This window comes from Cucurbita pepo, chromosome LG17, assembly GCF_002806865.2.
Source record: "Cucurbita pepo subsp. pepo cultivar mu-cu-16 chromosome LG17, ASM280686v2, whole genome shotgun sequence".
NCBI classification, from domain to species: Eukaryota; Viridiplantae; Streptophyta; class Magnoliopsida; order Cucurbitales; family Cucurbitaceae; genus Cucurbita; species Cucurbita pepo.
In genome coordinates, this window is record NC_036654.1 from 7,337,675 (window position 1) to 7,360,162 (window position 22,488).

The window sequence follows — 22,488 nt, forward strand, 5'->3', positions numbered from 1 at the left end:
ATATTTTATTTATATTTTATCTAATATTGTATCATAAAAATATATAAAAAAAATGACAACCGGCTGTGAAGATCATTGGTTGAAATTTGAAATGGGAATTGCTGGAGAAAAGGTGCTGATTCTTTTCTGTTTTTCCATTTTTCTATTTTTCTATTGATCATCGATTGATTGGAGAAGTCCAGACTAATCGGACAAACCTTTTTTCTTCGCTGCAGTTTCCCTCCATAGCAACATAAATACTTCTTCTCCTTCATCACAGACATTTCTTGAATGAAATCAATCCCTCACTTTTTGCTATCTCATTTTCCCGAATGCGCGATCGATGTCGCGGATGCCGCCGACTTAGCTGATGTAAAGGCCATTCGCCCCAAATTGGTTTCCATCTTCAAACGCTCTCTCCAATCCCACAATTTTCCAGGTGCGGCGTCCTATTGGTTGTGATGTCTTTTTTCTATTATTATTTCTGGGTTTTATTTACGAACATGGAATTGATCACCCGACAATTTTAGGATGGGATGTTTCTGGGTTCTGTAATTCTTCTTGAATATTGTGATTGTGTTAGAGGCTTAGTTGCCGCCTTTTACTTCGTCTGGTAGTGGGTCTTCCTTTTATTCGTTTCTCTTTTCTTTTTGTTAAAGATAGTGCCATGACAGTCAAGTTACTTTCCTATGTTCTCTCATTACCAAAATTTTCCTTTTATAAGCCATTGTCATTGAAATCAAATATCGGTTTTCCAGAAGGAAGCGGTGGAAGATGATGATCTCTGATCAAGGGTTGCTTGCACGAGTTCCATAAATCCATCGGAAGAAGGGGTGAATAAATCCTGGGGCTGCCAAGCTGTGCCGTTTGGGCTTATTACTGCTTCTTGTGGTTTAGCTTTGAGTGCTTTAGATGACCTCGCCATTTATCATAGCTGTAGCAGGTATGTCTGACTTGTTAGAGCTTGCCAAATTCTCTATGAACTATAGTTCAATTAAATGCAAGCCTGAAGTTTGCCTAATAAACTGATGCATCTTGGAATTGTTTGTTATGCATTGTTTTTTGTTTCCTTGTTTCACATATTTGTGCTTCGAAGTTCAAGGGAACTCTCCCCATCACCATTTCTGTTGTATTCATAGTCATCTAAATAAAAAAGGCAAGATGGTAGTGAAGTTGTTCAGTCTTGGTTGTTCTCAATCTTGAAAATTGGCAATGTTTTTACGTTACCAAGGCTTGTCTTCTCTTCAGATGAGCTAATCAATTTTATCAGATCATGTCTCGTATTAGTATGCAGTGACATTTACATTATCGTTACAGCAAGAGTTCATTTGTCAATCTTTTTTTATGATGAGGGGACAAAAGAATGTAAGGTTTTTTTAGGAAGGGAGAATGGGAGGTTGTTTTCCCTGTTTAACTTTTCCTTATTCATCAATGGTTTAACCCAGATGACGTCCAGATGCAACTTGTTCCTCTGGAGCAATACCCACGACCTTTTGCCTTCGGATGAGCCCTACCATTTCTCGTTGCCTTCCCCAGTTCCTGAATGGCCTCAAGGTATATGATATTATCAAATGAATTTTGAGTTATAAGCTATTGCCTTTTGTCCATTTTTTGTTGTATTATTTCCCTTGATACTTTTCATCGAACTTGAGGCAATTCTTTGTTTGTTTCTGACTCAACTTGTGGCTTTAGTTGATAAGGGGTATTGGATAAGCTAGTCGATCTCTCCTTTTCCCCAATAAACTACTTGGGTTTGTTGTAGTGTAAGATTTTAACGTTGAAGCAATAGAGATATAAAGTTGAGTTCTTGTTGTTGATAACTATGAAGGGAAAAATAGAATCTTGTGGAACGAAGCACTGTTATAATTCAACCATCGCACAGAGAAGAGATATCTGCAATGAAAACTGGATTATTTTGATGTAACTAAAAGCGATGTGTTGACACAATACAAAAGGATGCCCGTAGAGCAGAGCATCCATTAACGTTTGGGGTCGCAATAGCCTGCGAAGTTGTAGGATCAATTTTCATTCTGGGTGGTAATCTTTGACGTAGTAATATTCGTTAATAATTTCATGGAGAAAGATACAAGAAGTTAATAGCTGTCTCTAGTTTGTTTAAATATAGATGTCTAGTTGTGGTGAGTTTTCCAAGTGCTCTAACTTGCGAATAAGTAATTGTAGAGTTCAGAGCTTTCACGCGTGTAGTTGCAGTTATACATACAAATATTGATCCTCCTTCAATGGAACTTGATGCATGTCTTTTAGGTGGAGGTTTTGGTTCTGGAAAAGCAAGTCTTGGGGAAATTGAGGTTCTGAAAATCACCCAATTTGCTTCCATATGGGGCTTCAATCTGACGCACCGAGAAAACAATGGTGTTACATTTTACAGACCATCAAGGATACCTGAAGGATTCCACTGCCTTGGTCACTTTTGCCAACGTAATGACCAGCCCCTGCATGGTTATCTTCTTGTTGCGAGGGAAGTAGATGCTTATTTTCAGGAAGGTGATCATGTTAGCAACATTGTTAAATTGCCAGCCCTTGTGAAACCCCTTGATTATACATTGATATGGAGTCCAGACGATGGGAGAGAGGAGCAGTACAGTGAATGTGCTTACATTTGGCTACCTCAACCGCCTGATGGTTATAAATCCATGGGTTATTTTGTTACTAACAAGCTAAAAAAGCCTGAATTAGGTGAAGTAAGGTGCGTTCGAGATGATTTAACCGATAGATGTGAAACTTATCGCTTAATGCTTAATATCAGTTTGAAATGTACAAACTTTCCAGTACAGATTTGGAGTACAAGAGCATGTCACCGGGGGATGCTTGGAAGGGGTGTTCCCGTAGGAACATTTTATTCTGGTAGTCACAAAGTCACTGAAAAAGAGCTTCCTATTGCGTGCTTAAAAAACCTGGATTCTACACTGCATACAATGCCGAATCTCGATCAGATTCACGCTCTTATCAACCACTATGGACCCACTTTCTTCTTTCATCCCAAAGAAATCTACTTGCCATCTTCTGTTTCCTGGTTTTTCGAAAATGGGGTGCTGTTACACAGAGATGGTATGTCATCTGGGGAGGCCATTCATGTCTGTGGCACAAATTTGCCAGGTGGTGGGAGACATGAGACGGTATGTTGGATGGATTTGCCCAGTGATGATTGTAGAGACAAGATCATATATGGAAATCTGGAAAGCGCCAAACTTTATGTTCATGTGAAGCCAGCTCTGGGAGGGACATTCACGGATATTGCTATGTGGGTTTTCTGTCCCTTCAATGGATCAGCCACTCTTAAGCTTGGAATCATGGATATCAGTCTTGGGAAGATTGGACAACATGTGGGAGATTGGGAGCATGTCACCCTCAGGATCTGCAACTTCACAGGAGAACTTAGTAGCATTTACTTTTCCCAGCACAGTGGTGGTGAATGGGTGGATGCTTACAATTTGGAGTTCATACAAGGGAACAAAGCCATAGTTTACTCCTCAAAGAGCGGACATGCTAGCTACCCTCATCCTGGGGTCTACATTCAAGGCTCTGCAATGCTCGGGATCGGAATTAGGAACGACTGTGCATGTAGTCATCTTTGTATCGATTCAAGCAGCCATTATGAAATAGTTGCAGCAGAGTACTTGAGAGACAATGGCGTTGTGGAGCCTTGTTGGTTGCAGTTCATGAGAGAATGGGGTCCGACTATCATCTACAGCTCGAGAACGACGCTTGACAAAATGATTAATTTCCTTCCGTCGATGATTCGGTTTTCGGTTGCAAACATAATCGGAAAGTTACCAGGGGAATTGTTTGGAGAGGGTGGCCCAACAGGGCCGAAGGAGAAGAACAATTGGGAAGGAGATGAGAGAGGCTAAAATGTTCTTGGGCATTCTACATTTGTTGCTGTTATTGTGAGGTGAAAATGCTTTGGTTTTTGCTGAGGAAAATGCTAAATTTAAATTAAAAATATATTTTTTAAACCAGATCTCACGTACCAGACCTCCCCTCCCCTAACGAGGGTGTAGAAACCTCCCCTTGTAAGAGTGGGAAAACCTCTCTCAAGCAGACCTCTTTAGGGGAGGGTGTAGAAACCTCCCCTAACAAGGGCGATACATAATGGGCTAAAACGGATATGTTTGCTAATGTTGAGCTTGGACCATTACAAATGGTATTAGAGTTAGACACTGAGATGTGTCAACGATGACGCTGGCCCAAGGAAAGTAGATTGTGAGATCTCATTCTTGGGTGTGAAAATTTGGCCAAAGTGGACAAATATTTGCTAGCGGTGTACTATAGATGTATTTTCTATAATTTAACCTAATTTTTTTAAATTAATTATAAGGTTATGAACTATATTAAAGAACAAATAATATTATGACCAAATATACATAATTTGACCCATAATGTATTTTCTGTAATTTATTGAAATGAAAAGATATTGATGATTGATGTGTAGTATGAGTGAATGGCTCTCCTCCTTACACAGCTTCCCCCGTCTTCAAACCACACCATTCTGCCTTTTATCTCTCTCTCTCTCGCTCTCTGGTCTCTCCCTCTCTGCACTACCATTGCGTTTCAATGGCGACTCTGCAATCTCTCGCCTCCACTCCCCATCTGCATCATCCTTCATCCACCAAAGGTAATTCTATCGCTCTCTCCCTTCCCACTTTGCACCCTTAATTCTTATCAGCAAGTTAAACACTACCTCCCTGCTCTCTTTAGTTTTCGCTTCCGCCACACTCCACCGGAGCGCCTTCTCCGCATTCTACGGCCGCTCTCTTAGCGTTTCCGGCGGAAAATGCCAGACGCTCGGTCGGCGGAGATTTGAAGCGCACGGACGGCCTCGGAATCCGATCGTGATGATGATGGTTCGGCCGAAGATTCAGTTCATCCAGGGCACGGACGAGCAGACGGTGCCGGACGTGAGACTGACCAAATCGCGAGACGGCACCAACGGAATGGCCATTTTCAAGTTCGATGAGCCGTCGGTGTTCGACTCGTCGGCTGAGGTTGGAGACATTACAGGATTCTACATGATCGATGAGGAAGGCGTGATTCAGTCGGTGGATGTGAATGCCAAGTTCATCAACGGGAAGCCGGCAGGAATCGAGGCCAAGTACGTGATGCGGACCCCGAGGGAGTGGGACAGGTTCATGAGATTCATGGAGCGATACTCCAACGCCAATGGCTTGCAGTTCGTCAAGAAATGAAAATCGCTTAATCTGGTATCTGTTCCTCATTCTTAATTCTTTTTTCCTTCTGATTAGATTGATCTGTTTCAGCCAATTTTGTTTGGCTTTGAATCACGATCAATACTGTGATCATGCTGATGGGTTAAAGAGTTAATTGGAAATGTGTTGTATGTTTTTCTATCCCCTCTTCTTTCTTCAACTAAATCAAATTCTTTCTTGTTCATGTTATCTTCCACACAAAAGAAACAAAAATCAAGGTGCTTACAAATTAGCCAGTCAAAAACAAAAGGTCCTACTTGGAACATTGCAATCCAATGGCTTTCCCATTAGTATCAAAGTACAATCTTAAGAACGAAACGTTCTCATCTCTAAAACCAACAGAAAGAGGAGTATAAGAAGAACAAGCAGCATTACACTCCATTGGCATAGTTGATGAACTGATCTGTAATTTTGATGTGATTTTTTATCCGTATCTCCAATGAAGAACTGAACTCCTGGGCTTTCCATTCTGACCTCACTTTCATTCAATGTTGAATTGTTCACACCCTGAATGTTGCTGTTTACATAAATGTTTATGCAACAACAGTTGGGCAATTTACCTTCACTTCCATGGCTGACTGACATTGAAGCTCCAATGTTTCTACCTCCCAATCTCACTCGCTCGAATGCTCCGTTCCCATCCTCGTCTCCCACCTCCATCTTTCCTTGGATTCTATTACCTTCACCTATGAATCGTCCTCTTCCAAATCTGATGTTTGAGTTTATATATTTGATACTCCAATTCAAAAGTGCATCTCGGATTCCTTCCTTATGTAATGGGTTTTCTTAGTCCCTCACTTTTCAGCTTCAAAAGCAGCTTATAACCTTCACACTCAATCCCTCTACTTAAAATGTCACCAAAAAGAGTCACAGATACCAATATATATATATATAAATGGGCAATTCGGCGTTCACCTAGCTTAGCTTATCAGAAATCTTTAACCATAGACTTAGGATACCACTTTAAAAATACAATTTATGATCTTATGATCATAAAATACTGTGACCAAGCATCCAACCTTTATTAATTACAACACCAAATACATTGTGCATTCTAAACCATGAATGAAGAAGATAAAGAAACACGAGGCTTGAACTTGAAACATTCTCCATTTTATTTAATCAAATCAAGACATAAACAGGCCATTCTCAAAGCTTTTCAACTAAGTTAATACAAAACATCCGGGGCTTCAATAATATTCAAAAGAAGCCTAAGTAAAAGAATCAGGAGAAAATCTTTCACTGACTGTGGAACCGAATTGTGGGCCACCTTTACGGTATGATATAAGATACTCGACAGGATACCCCTTCAACTTATGTGGTGCAATCCCAAGATCATTGAAAGTCAATGCTGCAAATAGAATTGCAAGATCATAGAGTGTTAGAGAACATCTCAACTTCTCCGCAAAGGAAAAGAATGAAGGGCATGCTTACCATTTTCAGAAACAACTGTATCTTGTGTTAGAGCTAGGATCTGATCCAGATTGAAAATCTCTGGCGTTGGTAATGGAAATGGGACTTTGTTAAGTAATATTTCTCGGGGCGTAGCAATTGCCTGAAGCCAAACAGCAGCTTTTAGTTAAGAAAAATTCAACGAGGTTCAAAATGATCTAATAACCGAGCCAGCTTTATATGCAATTGTATCCAATAAGCCCAGAAAGGAGGACAGGGGGGAGTCATGTTACATCTATATGAGCAACTTACACTTCCTAGGCTTAATTGTTTTCACACAAGTACGCTAGCTAAATAAATAATACTCTTCCAATTATCAATTAACAAGTTAAAAATGTATGCAGCAATGGGGCAGATGATGATTTCCAGAGAAACTTCATTCAACCAAGTAAAATCATCAAGCATATTCCAAATTTTATGCGATTAGCAGGGAAAACGCAAGAGTAACAAAATATGGACCAACAAAATAAAAGATAGTTGTGAATAGTTTTTGCATAACAGCAACAAAAAAAGAAGGAATATACTAGGCAACATATAGAGGACTCGAGGGAAATCATAGATACAACATTGCATATCATCAACTTCTACAGCTTTTACCTTTGCAATAGGGAAAGGGACTTTCAGGTAGCTAGGCCATTCACGGATCATGTCATACATAATCTCTGCCTGAATAGAACATGCAGCTTTATGAGGAAATTTCATTTCTTTTTTCATGTGGGGAGGGGGAAGGATATTAAGAAAAAACATACCAATTCATGCACTGTATAGATCTCTGGACCACCTAGTTCATAAATTTTTCCAATGCTGGTACCATCATCTTTCAAGGCTGAAACAATTCCAGCAGCAATATCAACAACATACACAGGTTGGATTCTGCAAAGAAAGCGCTGGTGGTTAGGATAACAATCAGAAAATAAGTAATAAATTCAAAAAATTCCAACTATTCAATGCCTGCATGCTACAATAGTACAATATACGACTTTGATCCATAAAATAAGTGATATGAAATACATACTTTGTAGATCCATCTCCAAAGAGGGGAATAAAGCCATATTTTTTAGCAAAATGTGCCCAGGGATTCATAATCCGGTCCTCGGTACCAATCATAGCTGCCGGTCTCAAAATTGTTGCCTGTAAAAGCACATTTCAGAAACGTCAACTCCCACAATGACCTCAAAATAAAAGGAGAAAAGTTGCAATTAAAATAAATTTCTTGTGCTATTTGCTAGATTAACAAGCTCTGCACCTTTAGAATTATTTGTGTGAAAGATCAAAAGAAAAACCAGATTTTTTATTACGTAAGAATAAAGAATTCAAACAAGGAAATGAAGAAAAGAAGCCATTCAAAGAAGCTTCGTTGAGTGAACAGCAAGTTGTGGAAAATAAGAGACCATGGACAATTACAAAAACTCTTTGATCCCAAAAGCCTAAAGGCAAACATTCAAACATTGAACTTAGTAATAGCCCTCCTCCCTCCCCGCCGGAGCATTCAAATATAGACTCACAACTTCCCTATGTCCTCACTCCAATCTCCCTCTCTCCATTTTTCTTTTCTTTTTTTTTTTTCTTTTTTTTTTTTTTTTTGCATAAATTTTTTAATTTACGTTATTCATTTTTTATATAAATCTTCTTATTATAATTACTAATTAATAATTAAAATATAAATAACTATTAATAAAAGTAATTTTATTTTATCCTATAAACTAATAAAAAAAAAATTAACTTATGAAGTCCTTAAAAATGCAGAAATAACCGAAGCCCATGTAATGGCTCCACACATATAAAGTCCTTTCCTCCCATGAAACCTATTGCCATGCTACCCTATTACAAATTTAGGGGGGTCAAATACACAAAGCACACCCCCACAACCACCTATCTATGTTGTTGCCCACTATCCTCCTCTCACATGTAAATCTAAATCGCATTGGCAGCTTCGAGCTCCCATCATCTACTTCTGAAGATTTATGTAATTATCATTTATCTATTATTCTCGAGTCAACAACTAACGCCTTTTATGTAATCTCTAGTTTTTTTTTTTTTTTTTTTTTTTTTTTTTTTTTTTTTTTTTTTTTNCGGTCCTTTAGTAGAGCATATACAAAACATGATGTTTCCTATGGAAAAAGAAAATCAATACAAGAAACAAGACCTTATTAATAATATCATAATGCCAAATTATGAACAAGGAAGTGGATGAGGTCCACCCAAACGTTAAATAAATTAATTAAAATATAAATGCAAAATATCAATAAAAAATAAATTTCAATTCTAGGATTGAAATTCCAAATTGTAGATCGCAAATTTGAACTAAGGATTTGAAATTAGCACGCTTTCTATCCCTACAATCAATAAAACTAATATGCAACGTTAGACATTCATCTCAACCCTAAACACGATTTCATCTCAATCTTGAACACAGTTTCACGTCAACCTTCATTCACCAAAGATTACTCCCACGAGAACAAAAAATAAATACATGATAAATGATCAAGATTTGTGTGATTCTCTAATAGCATGAAACTACAATCAGAAAAACTATATTCTCAGCTACGTGACTTCATGTAGCATTATCAACCCAAAAACAGGAAAAAAAAATGATAAATATTTACCTCAGGGAATGCCTTTAAAACAGATTCTTCAGCAGCAGCTTTAGCTCTCAGAAATCTAGACGGAGCCGATGAAGACGCTCCCAGACAGGAAACTTGAATAAACCTCATGATGCCACCGTGTTCTTTGGCAATCTACAATATTGAAAAGGAAGGAACAAACTAACCTACATGACTCAAAAGAAGAAAAGAGGGCAGTGAACATAAAGACAGAAAAGAAAAGAAAAGAAAGAACAAAGGAGGAATCATAACTTCTTTGTTTACTACTTCGTAGCTTAAAAAAGAAAAACACTGAAAGCACATTCGTGATTTAACCCTATATGATGATTACAAAAGTTGCCTTTGCCTACGTAAAGAAAAAACTTCATACTTAAATTAGAAACAAAGCAAAATATTAAGAAGTTGCATAGCTGAGTGATGGATTATATATGCAACCTACTTCAACCATTATACTTCAACTTAATATACGCACCTACTCTCCCTTTTTGTCTATCTTGTCTTTATTAATTAATATTCAGAATGGTAGAGGATCTAGGGAAGATGCTACTGGTTTGAATATGAGATGCCAATTGCAACAGTATCTTAATGGGGAAACAGATCATATAAACCAGTGTTTTAAAAAGTGCCTCAATGCAAGTGCATGGTGCCTCTGCACTTGAAGCCCTTTTTAAATAGCTTATTTTATTTTTTTATACAAACTATGAATTACTCACAAAAAGTATTCATTTCTCTCCCCACTCTCCTAAAAAGCTCTAATTTCTTAAAATTGTATCGTTATCATATTATTACTAATAATATATTGTTTAAAATTGAACCATCATCCATCAAAATTTTGAAACTGTTTTCAATCAAAACAATTGTTACATATCATCAATGATTTTTTTAATCAAATTTGTTCTTTCGTAATTAAAGACTTTTCTAATTATCCTCCACACCTTAATCTTTTGAATTGGTGCTGTTTTCCTCGTTAGGTCTGTTGTTGGTTGGCTCCTTTTTTTTTAGCTGTTGTTCTTGTAATCCCTTTCATATTCTTCCATTTTTCTCACAGTTTATTGATTAATGATTTTTTTTTTCTAATTCAAAAATAATACTACTATATTTTTTTTATATATAAAAAGTTAATTATATTTGTCGCTTCTGTACCTAAAACCTTAATTTCTCTTGCACTTTGTGCTCAAGTGAGCCAAGCACTTTTTAAATACTTCAATCAACACATCAAGGATTGAACAAAATTGTAATAGAAACAAAACCATCATTTGTGAATACACTCACCAAATTTTTCCTCATTTCCAATATATTAGATCAGGTAAAATTCCCCCCGAAATGACCTGGTACGATGACAACTACCTAATATTAGCTTGATGGATTTTCATCCAATAGGCTCCGCAAAGGCCAAGCCTATTCCCATTTCCTCCACTTCAAGCCCACTTGCTTGATGCTTGTCCCAGCTTTCATCTACTTCCGTACCATCACTATATCCCATCCTCTCATTCATATACATCTTTGCTTTCCCTAATTACTTCAATTTCGTAATGATTATAGCCTTCCCATCAAATTTTAATCCCTTTTTTTATTAAAAGAACCCCCTTCATGAAAGTATAAGAAGGCCATATGAAAACACAAGCCAAATAATGATCCAAGAGATGCGAATAAAACAGCCAAAAGAAGGTAACTTTCATAAGAAAAACTGAAAAAAAAAAAAAGAAGATTAGTTCTAAGAAGCATACCGTGGCAAGTTGTTCAGCCATGGAATGATTTACCTCCTCAAAACTGTAATTTCTTGTTTCATACTCTCTTCCTGTCAACAAAGATGGTAATGTCTAATACTAGAATTCTAAAAAAAAAAAAAATGGGAAAAAAAAATGGGAATCCCATACCAATAAGATTAAGGACGACATTAGACTTCGCCATTACAGCTTTTATTGAATTTTCATCTCTTGGGTTGTATTTCATTGGTACTATCTGGGGAATAAATAAATAAATGAGAACAAAAAAAAAAGAGTTAAGATGATCAAACTAACAGTGAAGGGGAAAAGAGAGAGTTCAGCAGCACATGAAAAAGAGAATTTGTGCTCTCGTCCATAACATCACAACATCATATACTGCTCTACCTGTCCCAGATCTCCCATTAATTTAAGATGACGAGGTGAATCTTCAGAACCTCGAAAAGGGACTAACACTTGGGACCCCATTTTAGCTGAAACAAAATTGATTTCCAAAATCACACTTAGCATAAAATTGATAAAATGTCAATAATAGAGCCAATGCTGCCAAACCCACTACCAGAACCATTTAAAAGTAGAAGATATACAGGGACATATAAATTGCATATATAGGCAAAAAAGAAACCGAGTGCTAGCATCATTTATGTTCACCTATTACCTAGTTGTTGTACAACATAACGGCCAAGGAATCCAGTAGCTCCAAAGACAGTAGCCACAATCCCACTGCAAAATATTTTTGTGATGAGGGAGTAAAATCAGCAAATTCAGATTCAGAATTTTGTTCTTAACTAGAAATAAACCCAAATCGAGTTAGATATCAACAATCTGGTCTGCTTGAAAATCTAATGTGTATGTTTAAAAGAGAACAGATAAGCTAATTCTAGGATTATCCAACAGGAGAAGATAAACTAACTCAGACTTAAGTCGCCTGCTTCATTATCCCATTAAAAAATTATTCAATACAATGAACTTTTAAATTATTCAATGCATTTTACCATGATGTTTTAAATTATTCATTAAAAAAAGATTATATCTAACAAATGCTTACCTTTATCATGATATGAATCAAGCAATGAACGGCAAGAAAATTCCAAACTTGAACCACTACTACTAATTTATTACATTAAATTTGTTAAATCCCCTCAGAAATCCGAAGTATATCCAGCATTACTTGCACGACATTGGCCCGACGATCAAATAGGAAAATGCAAACACGAAGAAAAATGTAGTGTTAAATTACCTAACAGACGATCTCCCACCAGTGCCCTTGCGGACAAGGTGCCCCACTCCCCGCGTAGCCAAGGTGGATTCATACCGTGGACGATCAGCTCCAGAATCTGGAAAAAGAAAAAAAAAATGAATAGAAGAGGTTAAAATGGAAGAAATCAAGGTGTAAGTGGAATCACACAACAAAGAGCGAGAGAGAGAGAGAGAGAGAGCAATGAGGGATTACAGTGATGAGAAAGAGGGTATATCAACTTGAGGGAAGAAATTGATGAAGGAGAGTTGAGACTCTGCTGCTGCGTTAGACGCCTCGAAAGGGTCTGCATCCTTGCTCGGAATGTGGTCGGAGAGAGTGACGGAGGGGGAGAGAAGCGCTGCTGTTAACAGGGTGAGGAATATTGACGAAAGGGCCTGCACTATTGGACTTTGGGTTTTCTTTTTAAGTGGGCCTCATTGTGGCCCATTATGTAGCCCATACTTTCATGACTTTAGCCCAAATACTCGTCTCAACAATTTGAGATATTATTAAATGATTACTTACAATTTAACATTATTGAGCCTAGCAGAAAGGCTTCAACGCCATGTCTAACTTCATTTGTGGCACTATCTAAACGTATCTTTGGCTCGTTACGTATCGTTATCGACTTCACGATTTTAAAACGTGTCTAGTAGAGATTTCCACACCCTTGTAAGGAAAGGTTTATTCCCCTCTTGACGTCCTCGTCTAAACTATACCATTTGTAATAGCTCATGTTCACGCTAATAGATATTATCCGCATGTGGCAATGGGTCCATTAGTTCTTAGCCGAACCTATTATTATGATATTTTCATTAGATGGAGACTTCATATTTCTATCCGTTTCGAATGAAAATTCGAACCTCAAACTTGAAAAGATATCTAAACCAAGTAGTGGGAAAAAAAACAAAAAACCATGGCCGCTCTCATATTCTTTGGTGTGAATTATTGTCGTGGCATACATGGGTTTGATTTATTCTTCATTCTAATTCCTCCTAACCATGAATGAATCATTCATTCCATAAAACATCAACAACCTCTCTTTCAATTTACAACGCCTTCTTTGTCTAACCCTTGCTGTCCCCTTCCCCTCTCGTTTTTATTCTTTCCTTCCTTTTCCTGTTGCTGCCAGATGCAGACGCAGATGCAGACGCAGATGCAGATCCCGCTCAACCAGCAGTGGCCGCTCTGGCCCTTCCGCCTCCTGCACCCGACTGAGATAGACGTCGTTTCCACGCATCCCATCTCGACAAAACCTCTGCTTTGCTCCATTTTATCTTGTCGAATACTCCGTCACTAATTTAAGGAACATCGATGACTTATCCTCAAATAGTCGTGCCGGAGAATCGAACTCTGCAACTCTACCTGCAAACCACATCCAAATTAACTAACATGTGAAATGAAAGATGTACTAAACGTAGCGCCTACAACTTTGGCTTTCGGTTACGGGCTGTACTCACCATCGCTTAGTACCAGCACCAGATCACTGTCGACGACGGTCGGAATTCTGTGTGCAATTGTACACACGGTGCAGTCTCTGAACTCTGTTCTAATAACCTTCTGGATGAGATTATCTGTGGCCATATCGACAGATGCCGTGGCTTCATCGAGAACAAGTATTCTGGCTTGTCTCAATAGTGCACGGCCCAACGCCACGAGTTGCCTCTGTCCTACACTCCAATTATCACCATTTTCAAGCACTGCAAGTTCATTGTAAAGAGGATCGTGAGGCATGAAATATATGTCGGGCGCAGCCAGACCAAACAGAATAAACCAAAGATTAAGCTTCATATCTGTGCTTGTTACACACCTGGTGTATCAAGTTTTTGCTCCTTGTCGCGGATCATCTGTCCTAGCTGCGACTTATCCAGTGCCTAAGCGATGTGAAATATAAATCAGGAAAAACCCATTTCATTTTAAGGAACAAGATCATTAAAACATACAACTACAGCAATTTTAGTACAAAAAGCAGTGAAGTGATTTGAGAGAGAGATCAAACCTCCCAAATATCATGATCAGAATGCTCTTCAAGGGGATCGAGATTGCCTCTAATTGTGCCTTCAAATAAAGTGGGATCCTGAGGTATGATACTGAGACGGCTTCGAAGGTCATGAAGGCCAATTGTCGAAATATCGATATTGTCGATAACTATCTTTCCACTTGATGGTTCGACCAATCGGAATAGAGCCTGGATCAAAGTAGATTTACCGCTTCCAGTTCTACCAACAATCCCGATCTTCTTTCCACCGGGGAAGCTGCAAGTTATACCACGGAGCACCAAAGGAAGATTCTCCTTGTACCGAACCTTGAAAAAGCAAATGAGTTCGGAATTTCTCAGTTTCATCAGACATTATATGAACATGACAAGATTTTCGAGTCGGAACTGAAAATATTTTTATCTAAAACCCATGGCCTTGATAGAGGACACAAGGTTATAAAACTCCACCACGTACTTCAGGCCTTAACGCAAGAAATACTTAAGAGTTCAGTAACACGAAAAAACGATAATATCGCAAGTCAATCATTACCTTCAGGTCAGTAAGCTCAATAGCTCCATACTCAGGCCACGTGGAAAGAGGACGAGAGTCCTCGATAAGTACTGGTGCCTCACTTGGAATTTGGCTGTACTGATAAATTCTTTCAATAGATATAATCTTGTTCTCAAGCTTGCAAAAGCTGAGTATCCACCGTGACAGGCGAGCGTTCAGATTTAGACCGTATGTTACCGCAAGGCCAGCCATGCCTGTACAAACAAAAACCAGCAATCTCGTGTCTTATATTTTTACCATTTACATGCAAGATTCAAGGTCCATATGCTAACCTCGAAGTAGAGAACAGAATTATATAAACTAACAGATAGAATTAATAATAACGCCCGAACAAACTAGATTTCATACGCGATTTCAACCATAGTTTGCAGGACCAACAACTCAATAGCAATGAAAAAGGGCAAGCATACGAAAAGGCAATAATCTAGAAGAGAATGTTAACATACTTGGATCAATACTTCCATGAGGAAAGCTGACAAGTAAAACCATGCAGAAAGCAAAGACGAAAGTGGAGAGCAGTTCCATACGCAGACAGAGCCACTCAATAGCTGCAAGACTGCAGAAGAATGGGCGAGAATGACAATCAAGAAGATAAAGATTTCTCTTCATAAACCGTTTTTCCTGACCAAAACCTCGTATTGTCGCTGCTCCAGCAATTGACTCGCCAAATAGATTTATAACTGGAGATTTCTGGATGCTGACAATACGAACAAGCTCCCTTGATGAAGCCATGTAGTATTTCTGCATCATAAAGTACACTTAGTAAGGTCAACACGCCCTCGACACCCTTAATCAAAAAATGGAGACAACAGAGCTTTCCACTAATCCTTGAAGGCCAAGTGAATCTGAAGATGTTATTAGATAGCCCTTTTGCAATCTCAGACCTTCCTCACTTTTGCAGTAACTTTTTTTTGTAAATATCTCTTTACTCAAAGTCGAATATACATTCCATCGATATAACAAAGAAATGATTTATCAAGGCTGGAAATTCTACATGATGCACGAAGTTGTGGCCGAGACGGCCACGTGCTTTTGGAGTAAAAGTATTGAATAAGTAGATCTGATTTCTTCTTTTGTTATAGTACTTGTGATTCTTTAAAACTCAAGAATTTTTCTCTTCATTACATTTAATATCTGTTTTCCTTTCTATAGTTTATATCTTTCCCCCTTTTTACGATAATAGAACGAAGCATCATGAACAGATGGACAAAATATGATAAATATAAATGGAAAAAGGTAATTACATGAGATGAAGTACTGTAGAACGACATAGTATACGTGATGGGAGAAATTATTTTCTTCTCATAATGCAAAATATAAAGAATGCATGAGTATCATAAGCGAAAAAATGGAAGGGGGAAGCTGTAACCAGTACTCACCTGCATCCACAAACAAACAATAGCCATGGGAATGACTAAAAGCAAGACTTGCCAGGTAACTTCTGACATAACACCAACTATGCCAATAAGTTGTATTGTCGTCGAAGCAAACCCACCAAGTCGAAAAGGGATATCAAGATCCACAACACTTTGGTCAATGGATACCTATAAGGCCGAAAGTAATAAAGTAATTCGAAGTTCAAAGAAAACTTTAGTGCGTGTGAATAGCATGATTAAATTGATTGGACATCTGTCTCTTAGAACGAGAAACTTACACGATTCAAGATCCGTCCTGCTGGTGTTGAGTCAAAGAATGACATGGGTGCACGAAAAATAGATGTAAGCATCTTGATAAACAATTTTTGAGCAGCTGCGAGACCGAACATAGCAACCAGAATAGCCCTAATAAATACAAACCAAGAGCTCCCAAAAGCAAGGGCCATGTAGACCACGAGGAGGATCGTGGGAGTCACTTTAGGTTGGTCCCCTTCAGTTTGGGGATTTGCCCATGCCATCCACCAGTTGCTTGCAATCTGTAGGAACTGAAACAGCACTTGTGCAACAATTATGAGCGGAATTAAAAAGCCTTTATATGCTGCAGCCATGTACGAAAAGTAGACCTTCATGCTGACCCGGCCTCTTACCCTTTCCTCTTCCTGTACAAGCTGTCTTTTTCTAGAACGTTTCGCCTTTTTTTTCTCCTTGATTGCCTTTTGCTCCGCTGCCGATATACAGTCCTGCACTTCCTTATCCAAATCGCCAATGTTATTTCTAACAAGATCACACTTTTTACCAATATTCAGAGATTCATCGGTAGACATAGTTTCATCTGAATCTTCAGATGAATGGTTGGGAATATCCATAGCTTCAATAGCTTCATGATGAGCAGTTACCAAAGTGTTGAAGTCAGTCCCTGCTTGTAAAAGATCATCATATTTTCCTGCCTGTATAATGCGGCCTTCTTTGATAACCTGTACACATGGAAAATGAATGCCTAAGAGAAAGATATCATTGTAATATCATTTCACATCGACACAAAAGCTTCGACAAACTATTAATAATATAATACGTGTTCTACACAGAAAATCCCTAAACAATATTTCTTTCCAAGTCGTCAAGAAATTACATTAATACAGAAATATTGTTGGATACTTCTTTTTTGTGTTAGGGAACAAAATGAAAAGGCATAGGAGACATCACAACGGCACAAACATAATATACGAACATTAAAACCGATAGTTTTGTCTGCTAGTATGTGCTAAAAAAATTCCAGAGTATGATTCTCCGAGTAATTCATACCAGTATCAAATCAACAGCCGGCAAAAATTCAACTTGATGTGTAACAAAAATGACAGTTTTGTCTGCTAGTGCCGTCATTATGTACTCCTGCATTCCATGTAACCGTTATAGTAAACAAACGACCAAATACCCGAGAACAAGACAGAATGCCACAAAAAAAAAATATATATATATATATATAACCTTGAACAAGTCTAAGGCAGTGTGTATATCAACAGCACTGAATGGGTCATCAAGTAAATAAATATCGGCATCTTGATAAAGTGCCCTGGCAAGCTGAACACGTTGTTTTTGACCTCCACTAAGATTTATTCCTCTATCACCAATTATTGTTTGATCTCCATGCGGAAGATTCTCCAAATCCTTCTTCAGTGAACAAGCATGAATAGCATTCTTGTACTTTGGTTTGTCAAGAGGACTTCCAAAAAGAATATTTTCTTCTATGTTTCCAGATTGTATCCAAGGTGATTGAGGCACATATGCGGAAGTGCCACATAATTTTACCTGGGCATAGCAAAAAAATGAAGGACTCAAAGAAACTTGAAACATCTCCACTAACAAAAAGCGACATCGAAATATGACATCAACAGCGGAATTCTGAAAGACTTACTTCCCCCATGATTTTTGGAATCTCCCCAAGGATGCAAGAGAGGAAGCTTGATTTCCCGGAACCAACAACACCACAAACGGCAACACGCATCCCTTTCTCCACTCGCACTTGTATTCCTGATAAAGTTGGCCTTGGAGAGGAAGTGTCCCAGGAGAAGAGGCCATCTTTGATTTCTACGGCTGCATTTGGCATGCCTCGAGGTAGGACAATAGTTGCATCTTCCTGCAACTCTTCCTCCAGCAGTAGTCCAGAAATTCGGTCTAGAGAAACTTTTGTCTGAGCCATCATCGACACCAGGTCAGGGAAATTCCTAAGTGGTTCTTGGAGAATTCTAAAAGTGGCTAGAGCAGAAAGAACACTGCCTGCAGTTAGCTGACCACCCAACAATATGCAGGTGGCAAAAGTAACGACAGACACAAATATTGGGGAACTCCAGAAAATGAAAGTAATGAAGGCTTGTGAATAAAGAGCTTTTCGAAGCCACTTGAACTCCACACCCCGCATCTCTTCCAACTTCGCTTTATACCTGACTTCCCAAGCTTGAAGCTTCAGAATCCTCATGCTTCTTAGGCACTCAGAAGTTTTTCTCATCCTATCATCCTTGGCTGCCATCAATTTGTCTTGATAATCCTCTTGTATTCTAGCTATCGGAATGGTAACAAGAATGGAGACGATGGTGGCAATCAATGTTGCAATAGAAGCAATTCCAACGTTCTTATACAAAATAGCTAGAGCAAGAATGATTTGCATAGGGAGCATCCAAGCATCATGAAGATACCATGAGTAATCTCCAACCCTTTGCACATCAACAGCCATGTAGTTCACAATCTCTCCACTGGTATGACTCTGTTTAGCAGTGCTGGAAAGCCGAAGGCCTTTTCTATATACTAATGCTGTGAGAGCCGATCTCACGTGCATCCCCAAGATATCTACCCCAAGATACCACTGTCTCGCTGTCAGAGTTTCCACAAGCTTCGCTATGAAGAATGTTCCGGCCAAAATGTATCCTTCATGGGGGAAAGTTTCTTTCCCCCCCAAGTAATCGACAAAGTAGCTAATCATATAAGGACCAACATACGAAACAACAGTATTCAGGCCAGCAAAGATGGCATTACAAGCTGCCTCCTTCCAGAAAGACTTCAGAATGGCCCAAGCAAGAGAAGGCTGTTTGGAAGGATTATCTGCTTTCAATTTCTCCCAGTTTGAGTTCAAAACCTTATAATTGTTTTTAGCTCGATCTTTCGGTGCGAGAAGGGGAATGTCCTTGAGTTCAAGTGGTCTTTTCGCACCAATTGAGAGAAGAGGGTTCAGCCAAGAAAGTGTAGTTAAACTAAAGATCCCGGCTTCACTGTAAGGGGTTACCTTGAGACATCCAGGTTCTTCTTCCTCAAGAAGCAATGGGTCTTGAAGATCAGGGTTCCTATAAACTTTTATACCAGTAACCCCCCTAACAGCCACAAAACAAAGGAAAGCCACGGCAGGAGTGGCAGCAAAATTTGCAACAACATGAGAACGCAGGTGTTTCAGACCTTGTACAAACAATTCTCTTCCATCAACATACAGAGCAGACAGACAAAGAACAAATGACACAAACCACCAGACCCTCAACAACAATGAAAATTTCTCCGAAGCCTTGAATTTGCAACGCAGGGCCAAAAAGCTCAAAAGAAACCAAGACAAAACTTGAGCTACCGAAAAGCAAACCACAGACCAACCTTTATCCTCCTTCCCATTAACAGAATCTCCAATTGAACTAACGAGATCGAAAGCTAATACAAAAACTTGCACAAACAACACATAGAAACAACATGAAACGGACATTTTGAAACTGGTACCGATGTCAACATCATGAATTTCACCATCCGCCCTGCGCCTAATTGGACTTGCATTCGTGTCAGATTCATCATCCTTGTCGAAGCCAAGGCGACCAACAAAAACAGATATCCGCTTCGCTACGACAATGAAGAAGAACAAGATACAGAGTGCAAAGTTAATGCCGATTGATGCGAGCTCCAAAATTGGCAACGTTCCAAATGCTTCTGACAAGGCATTAGACGATCGTACATCAGATGACAAAGCTTGGATTCTATTCAATAAATGGGCAACACCCATCACTGATTGCGGGGCGTAGGTGAGGAAGGCGATTCAAAACAGTGAGTCGGGGACGAGTTAAGTGAGAGAAATAAAACCCAGTTAGGAAGATGAGCATTTCACCATCTGGGTTCTCGTAGACACCTAATGAGTATGTCAATAGACAGCCTGCAGACACATAGCACATGCCAACAAATGGATTTTTTGTTAACACGAAAGTCGAAGAAACACAGAAAGAGAGAGACATAGAGAAATAGAGCGATGATTGTGCGTTCAAACACTGTCTTCCTGTCTGTATCAAAACGTGGAATGGACAAAAAAAAGACGACCCATCACTGAAAGTGCAAAAATAAAACTGACCGACCTGCCTAGGCGAGAGGTAAGTAGTACGTGATTACTGATGACAAACAAACCAAACCCAGTTGCTTCTCCAGTCTTGAACACCAATTAATCCGCCAATGAATAAATCCAGAGATGAAACGAGGGAGAGCGCAGGGAAACAAGAGGAATCGTACAAAACCCAAATCTCAAAATCGATTAAAAACGACGATGGAAATGGGTATGATCCAAACAAATCAAGAAAATGAAAGGGGAGAGAGATGGAGAGAGAGAGAGAGAGAGAGAGAGAGAGAGAGAGAGAGGGACAGCACTCTCTCCTTGTTCTCTCGTTTAGAAATAAAAGCTAGAAAGGCTCTCAAGGCGGCTTTTTAAGGATATGGGGTTGGGGTTTAATACAAAAACAAACCGCCGAGCGGAAGAGAGAGTTGAACGAAAAATAGAAAGAGAGACATTTGAGGAAACTCAAATCGGCCCGGATTTTGCTGTTGGGTTTATCAATGGCGTTACTTGCAGCCCGAAGGAGCTCCCCCGCTAACAAAATTTCACTCAAATTTCGTCTTTATCCAAGCACATTCTTTTGTTTTCTTCTGTAATTATGTCTCTCCCTCTCTTAAATGTGTGTTGTGCGCTGAATGGAGAAATCCCCTCCACATTTGGGAATTGAAAATTCAGAAATCAAAAGAGAAGACGCGGGTGCGTGCCTAGTAGGTCGCTTAACACCTCACTCCACCAACACACACTCTGGAATCTGAATCTGATGCCATTATCTATATATCTTTCTTTGTGTTACATATATTTATACGCGTCCTTAACATTCATGGTGCATCCTTACTACTCCCCTTTCAATTACGTTTTATCAAATTATTTGTCCTCCCCTCCACTAAAAAAGCTCCAACCAACATTCAACCAAACCCTATAATTCATTTTTTTCGATCAAACTTTCACATCAATATTTTAATTTCGATTAAAAATTTAAAATTAATGGTATAAACTCATAACATAATTTCTAAAAGTTTATCATTCCAAGAATTTTCATTAGTACAGGCCTTTTATAGTAACTAAAATCAAAGTCCAAAAAATTCCTTCCTCAAAATCAATCAATCCATATAAAAGTATTGTGCTGAAAGGGAATGAAAAAATGTCATAAAGCTGCAATGATGCCTCTTTATGATCAAATAACTTGGAGAAGACATTCCCTAAAAAAAAAAAAATTAGATATTTTAAAGCTATGAAAAAAGCATATAAAAATGAAAATTTGATGCCAAACCTATTGGTCCACTTAAATTGTCACATTCACGTGATGAAATTAAGTAACCATATTTTTACGTCTCAAAAGTGATTTTTATGTTTCTTATTTTGTACCAATTAAGATAACGATGTCAGATTCTCTATGATTATTCTCGAATGTATTACTCCATTTTTACGTGTATTTTCTTAATCAACCGTATTCAAAATCGTGTGAAATAGTAAAAATTAAAACCTAAATTCGTCAAAAATTTAGGGTAACATTTTGATTCATGATAAACCCGAATATTTAAGAAAATAGATATTTAAAAAAAAAAATTAGAGATTGAATTAAGAGTTATAAAATATCTTTATTTAATTATAATCCAATTAATTATAAAATATTTTTAGGTGCATTTTTTCCGGTGATTGCTAAATAATATTAATGAATAATGGAATTATTTTTCAGCGGATTATTATTTTTTTATTTTTATTTTTATAAATAAGCATTGGGTTGCATATGGAATAATTACTGAGTATTTACAATAATACATTTATGTTTTTTCAAATGAGTCCATAAAAATAATTAATTGTCAATAATAAATTTAAAATGTTATTTTCATCCAATTGTAGAAATAAGGGAAGCGTTTTCAGTATTTATAATAATAACAAAAATTAGTGGGTAGATTTGAATCATTATTAAAATACATACATTATCATTATTGAAGCATATTATGGGTAATACACATGCCTTTTATGCAATTTCAATCA

General features: G+C 38.1%; 4 protein-coding genes across 6 annotated transcripts; 2 read left to right on the top strand and 2 right to left on the bottom strand.

Moving 5' to 3' along the window:
• The first annotated feature begins 59 nt into the window (after positions 1–59).
• Positions 60–4,549, top strand: LOC111778521. Of its 3 annotated transcripts, none has more exons than XM_023658411.1 (5): positions 60–112; positions 216–418; positions 738–922; positions 1,425–1,533; positions 2,245–3,956. In XM_023658411.1, the coding sequence occupies exons 4-5, from the start codon at positions 1,425–1,427 to the stop codon at positions 3,849–3,851; spliced, it is 1,716 nt and encodes a 571-aa protein (XP_023514179.1). In that variant the 5' UTR covers positions 60–112; positions 216–418; positions 738–922; the 3' UTR covers positions 3,852–3,956. The 3 variants fall into 3 exon arrangements, with proteins under 3 accessions (XP_023514179.1, XP_023514180.1, XP_023514178.1); XM_023658412.1 differs by lacking the exon at positions 60–112 and adding an exon at positions 4,463–4,549 and having other exon boundaries at positions 127–418; positions 2,245–3,892; XM_023658410.1 differs by lacking the exon at positions 60–112 and having other exon boundaries at positions 127–418.
• Positions 4,487–5,349, top strand: LOC111778523 (photosystem II reaction center PSB28 protein, chloroplastic-like). Its single transcript, XM_023658414.1, has 2 exons — positions 4,487–4,615; positions 4,699–5,349. Exons 1-2 carry the CDS (start codon positions 4,555–4,557, stop codon positions 5,184–5,186), a joined length of 549 nt encoding a protein of 182 aa, XP_023514182.1. The 5' UTR covers positions 4,487–4,554; the 3' UTR covers positions 5,187–5,349.
• Positions 5,350–6,208: 859 nt separating this feature from the next.
• Positions 6,209–12,597, bottom strand: LOC111778522 (NADH dehydrogenase [ubiquinone] 1 alpha subcomplex subunit 9, mitochondrial-like). Its single transcript, XM_023658413.1, has 12 exons — positions 12,440–12,597; positions 12,227–12,323; positions 11,645–11,709; positions 11,374–11,459; positions 11,140–11,224; positions 10,990–11,060; positions 9,266–9,397; positions 7,675–7,790; positions 7,409–7,532; positions 7,257–7,325; positions 6,642–6,762; positions 6,209–6,558 (listed from the first exon to the last, which is right to left on the bottom strand). Exons 1-12 carry the CDS (start codon positions 12,534–12,536, stop codon positions 6,419–6,421), a joined length of 1,203 nt encoding a protein of 400 aa, XP_023514181.1. The 5' UTR covers positions 12,537–12,597; the 3' UTR covers positions 6,209–6,418.
• Positions 12,598–13,121: 524 nt separating this feature from the next.
• On the bottom strand, positions 13,122–21,109 carry LOC111778138 (ABC transporter C family member 5-like). The gene is made up of 12 exons (XM_023657802.1): positions 20,519–21,109; positions 18,064–20,322; positions 17,637–17,957; positions 17,454–17,540; positions 16,430–17,125; positions 16,155–16,319; positions 15,222–15,516; positions 14,755–14,969; positions 14,226–14,531; positions 14,037–14,100; positions 13,687–13,926; positions 13,122–13,591 (listed from the first exon to the last, which is right to left on the bottom strand). Exons 2-12 carry the CDS (start codon positions 20,173–20,175, stop codon positions 13,500–13,502), a joined length of 4,593 nt encoding a protein of 1,530 aa, XP_023513570.1. The 5' UTR covers positions 20,176–20,322; positions 20,519–21,109; the 3' UTR covers positions 13,122–13,499.
• Between the last annotated feature and the right edge of the window lie 1,379 nt (positions 21,110–22,488).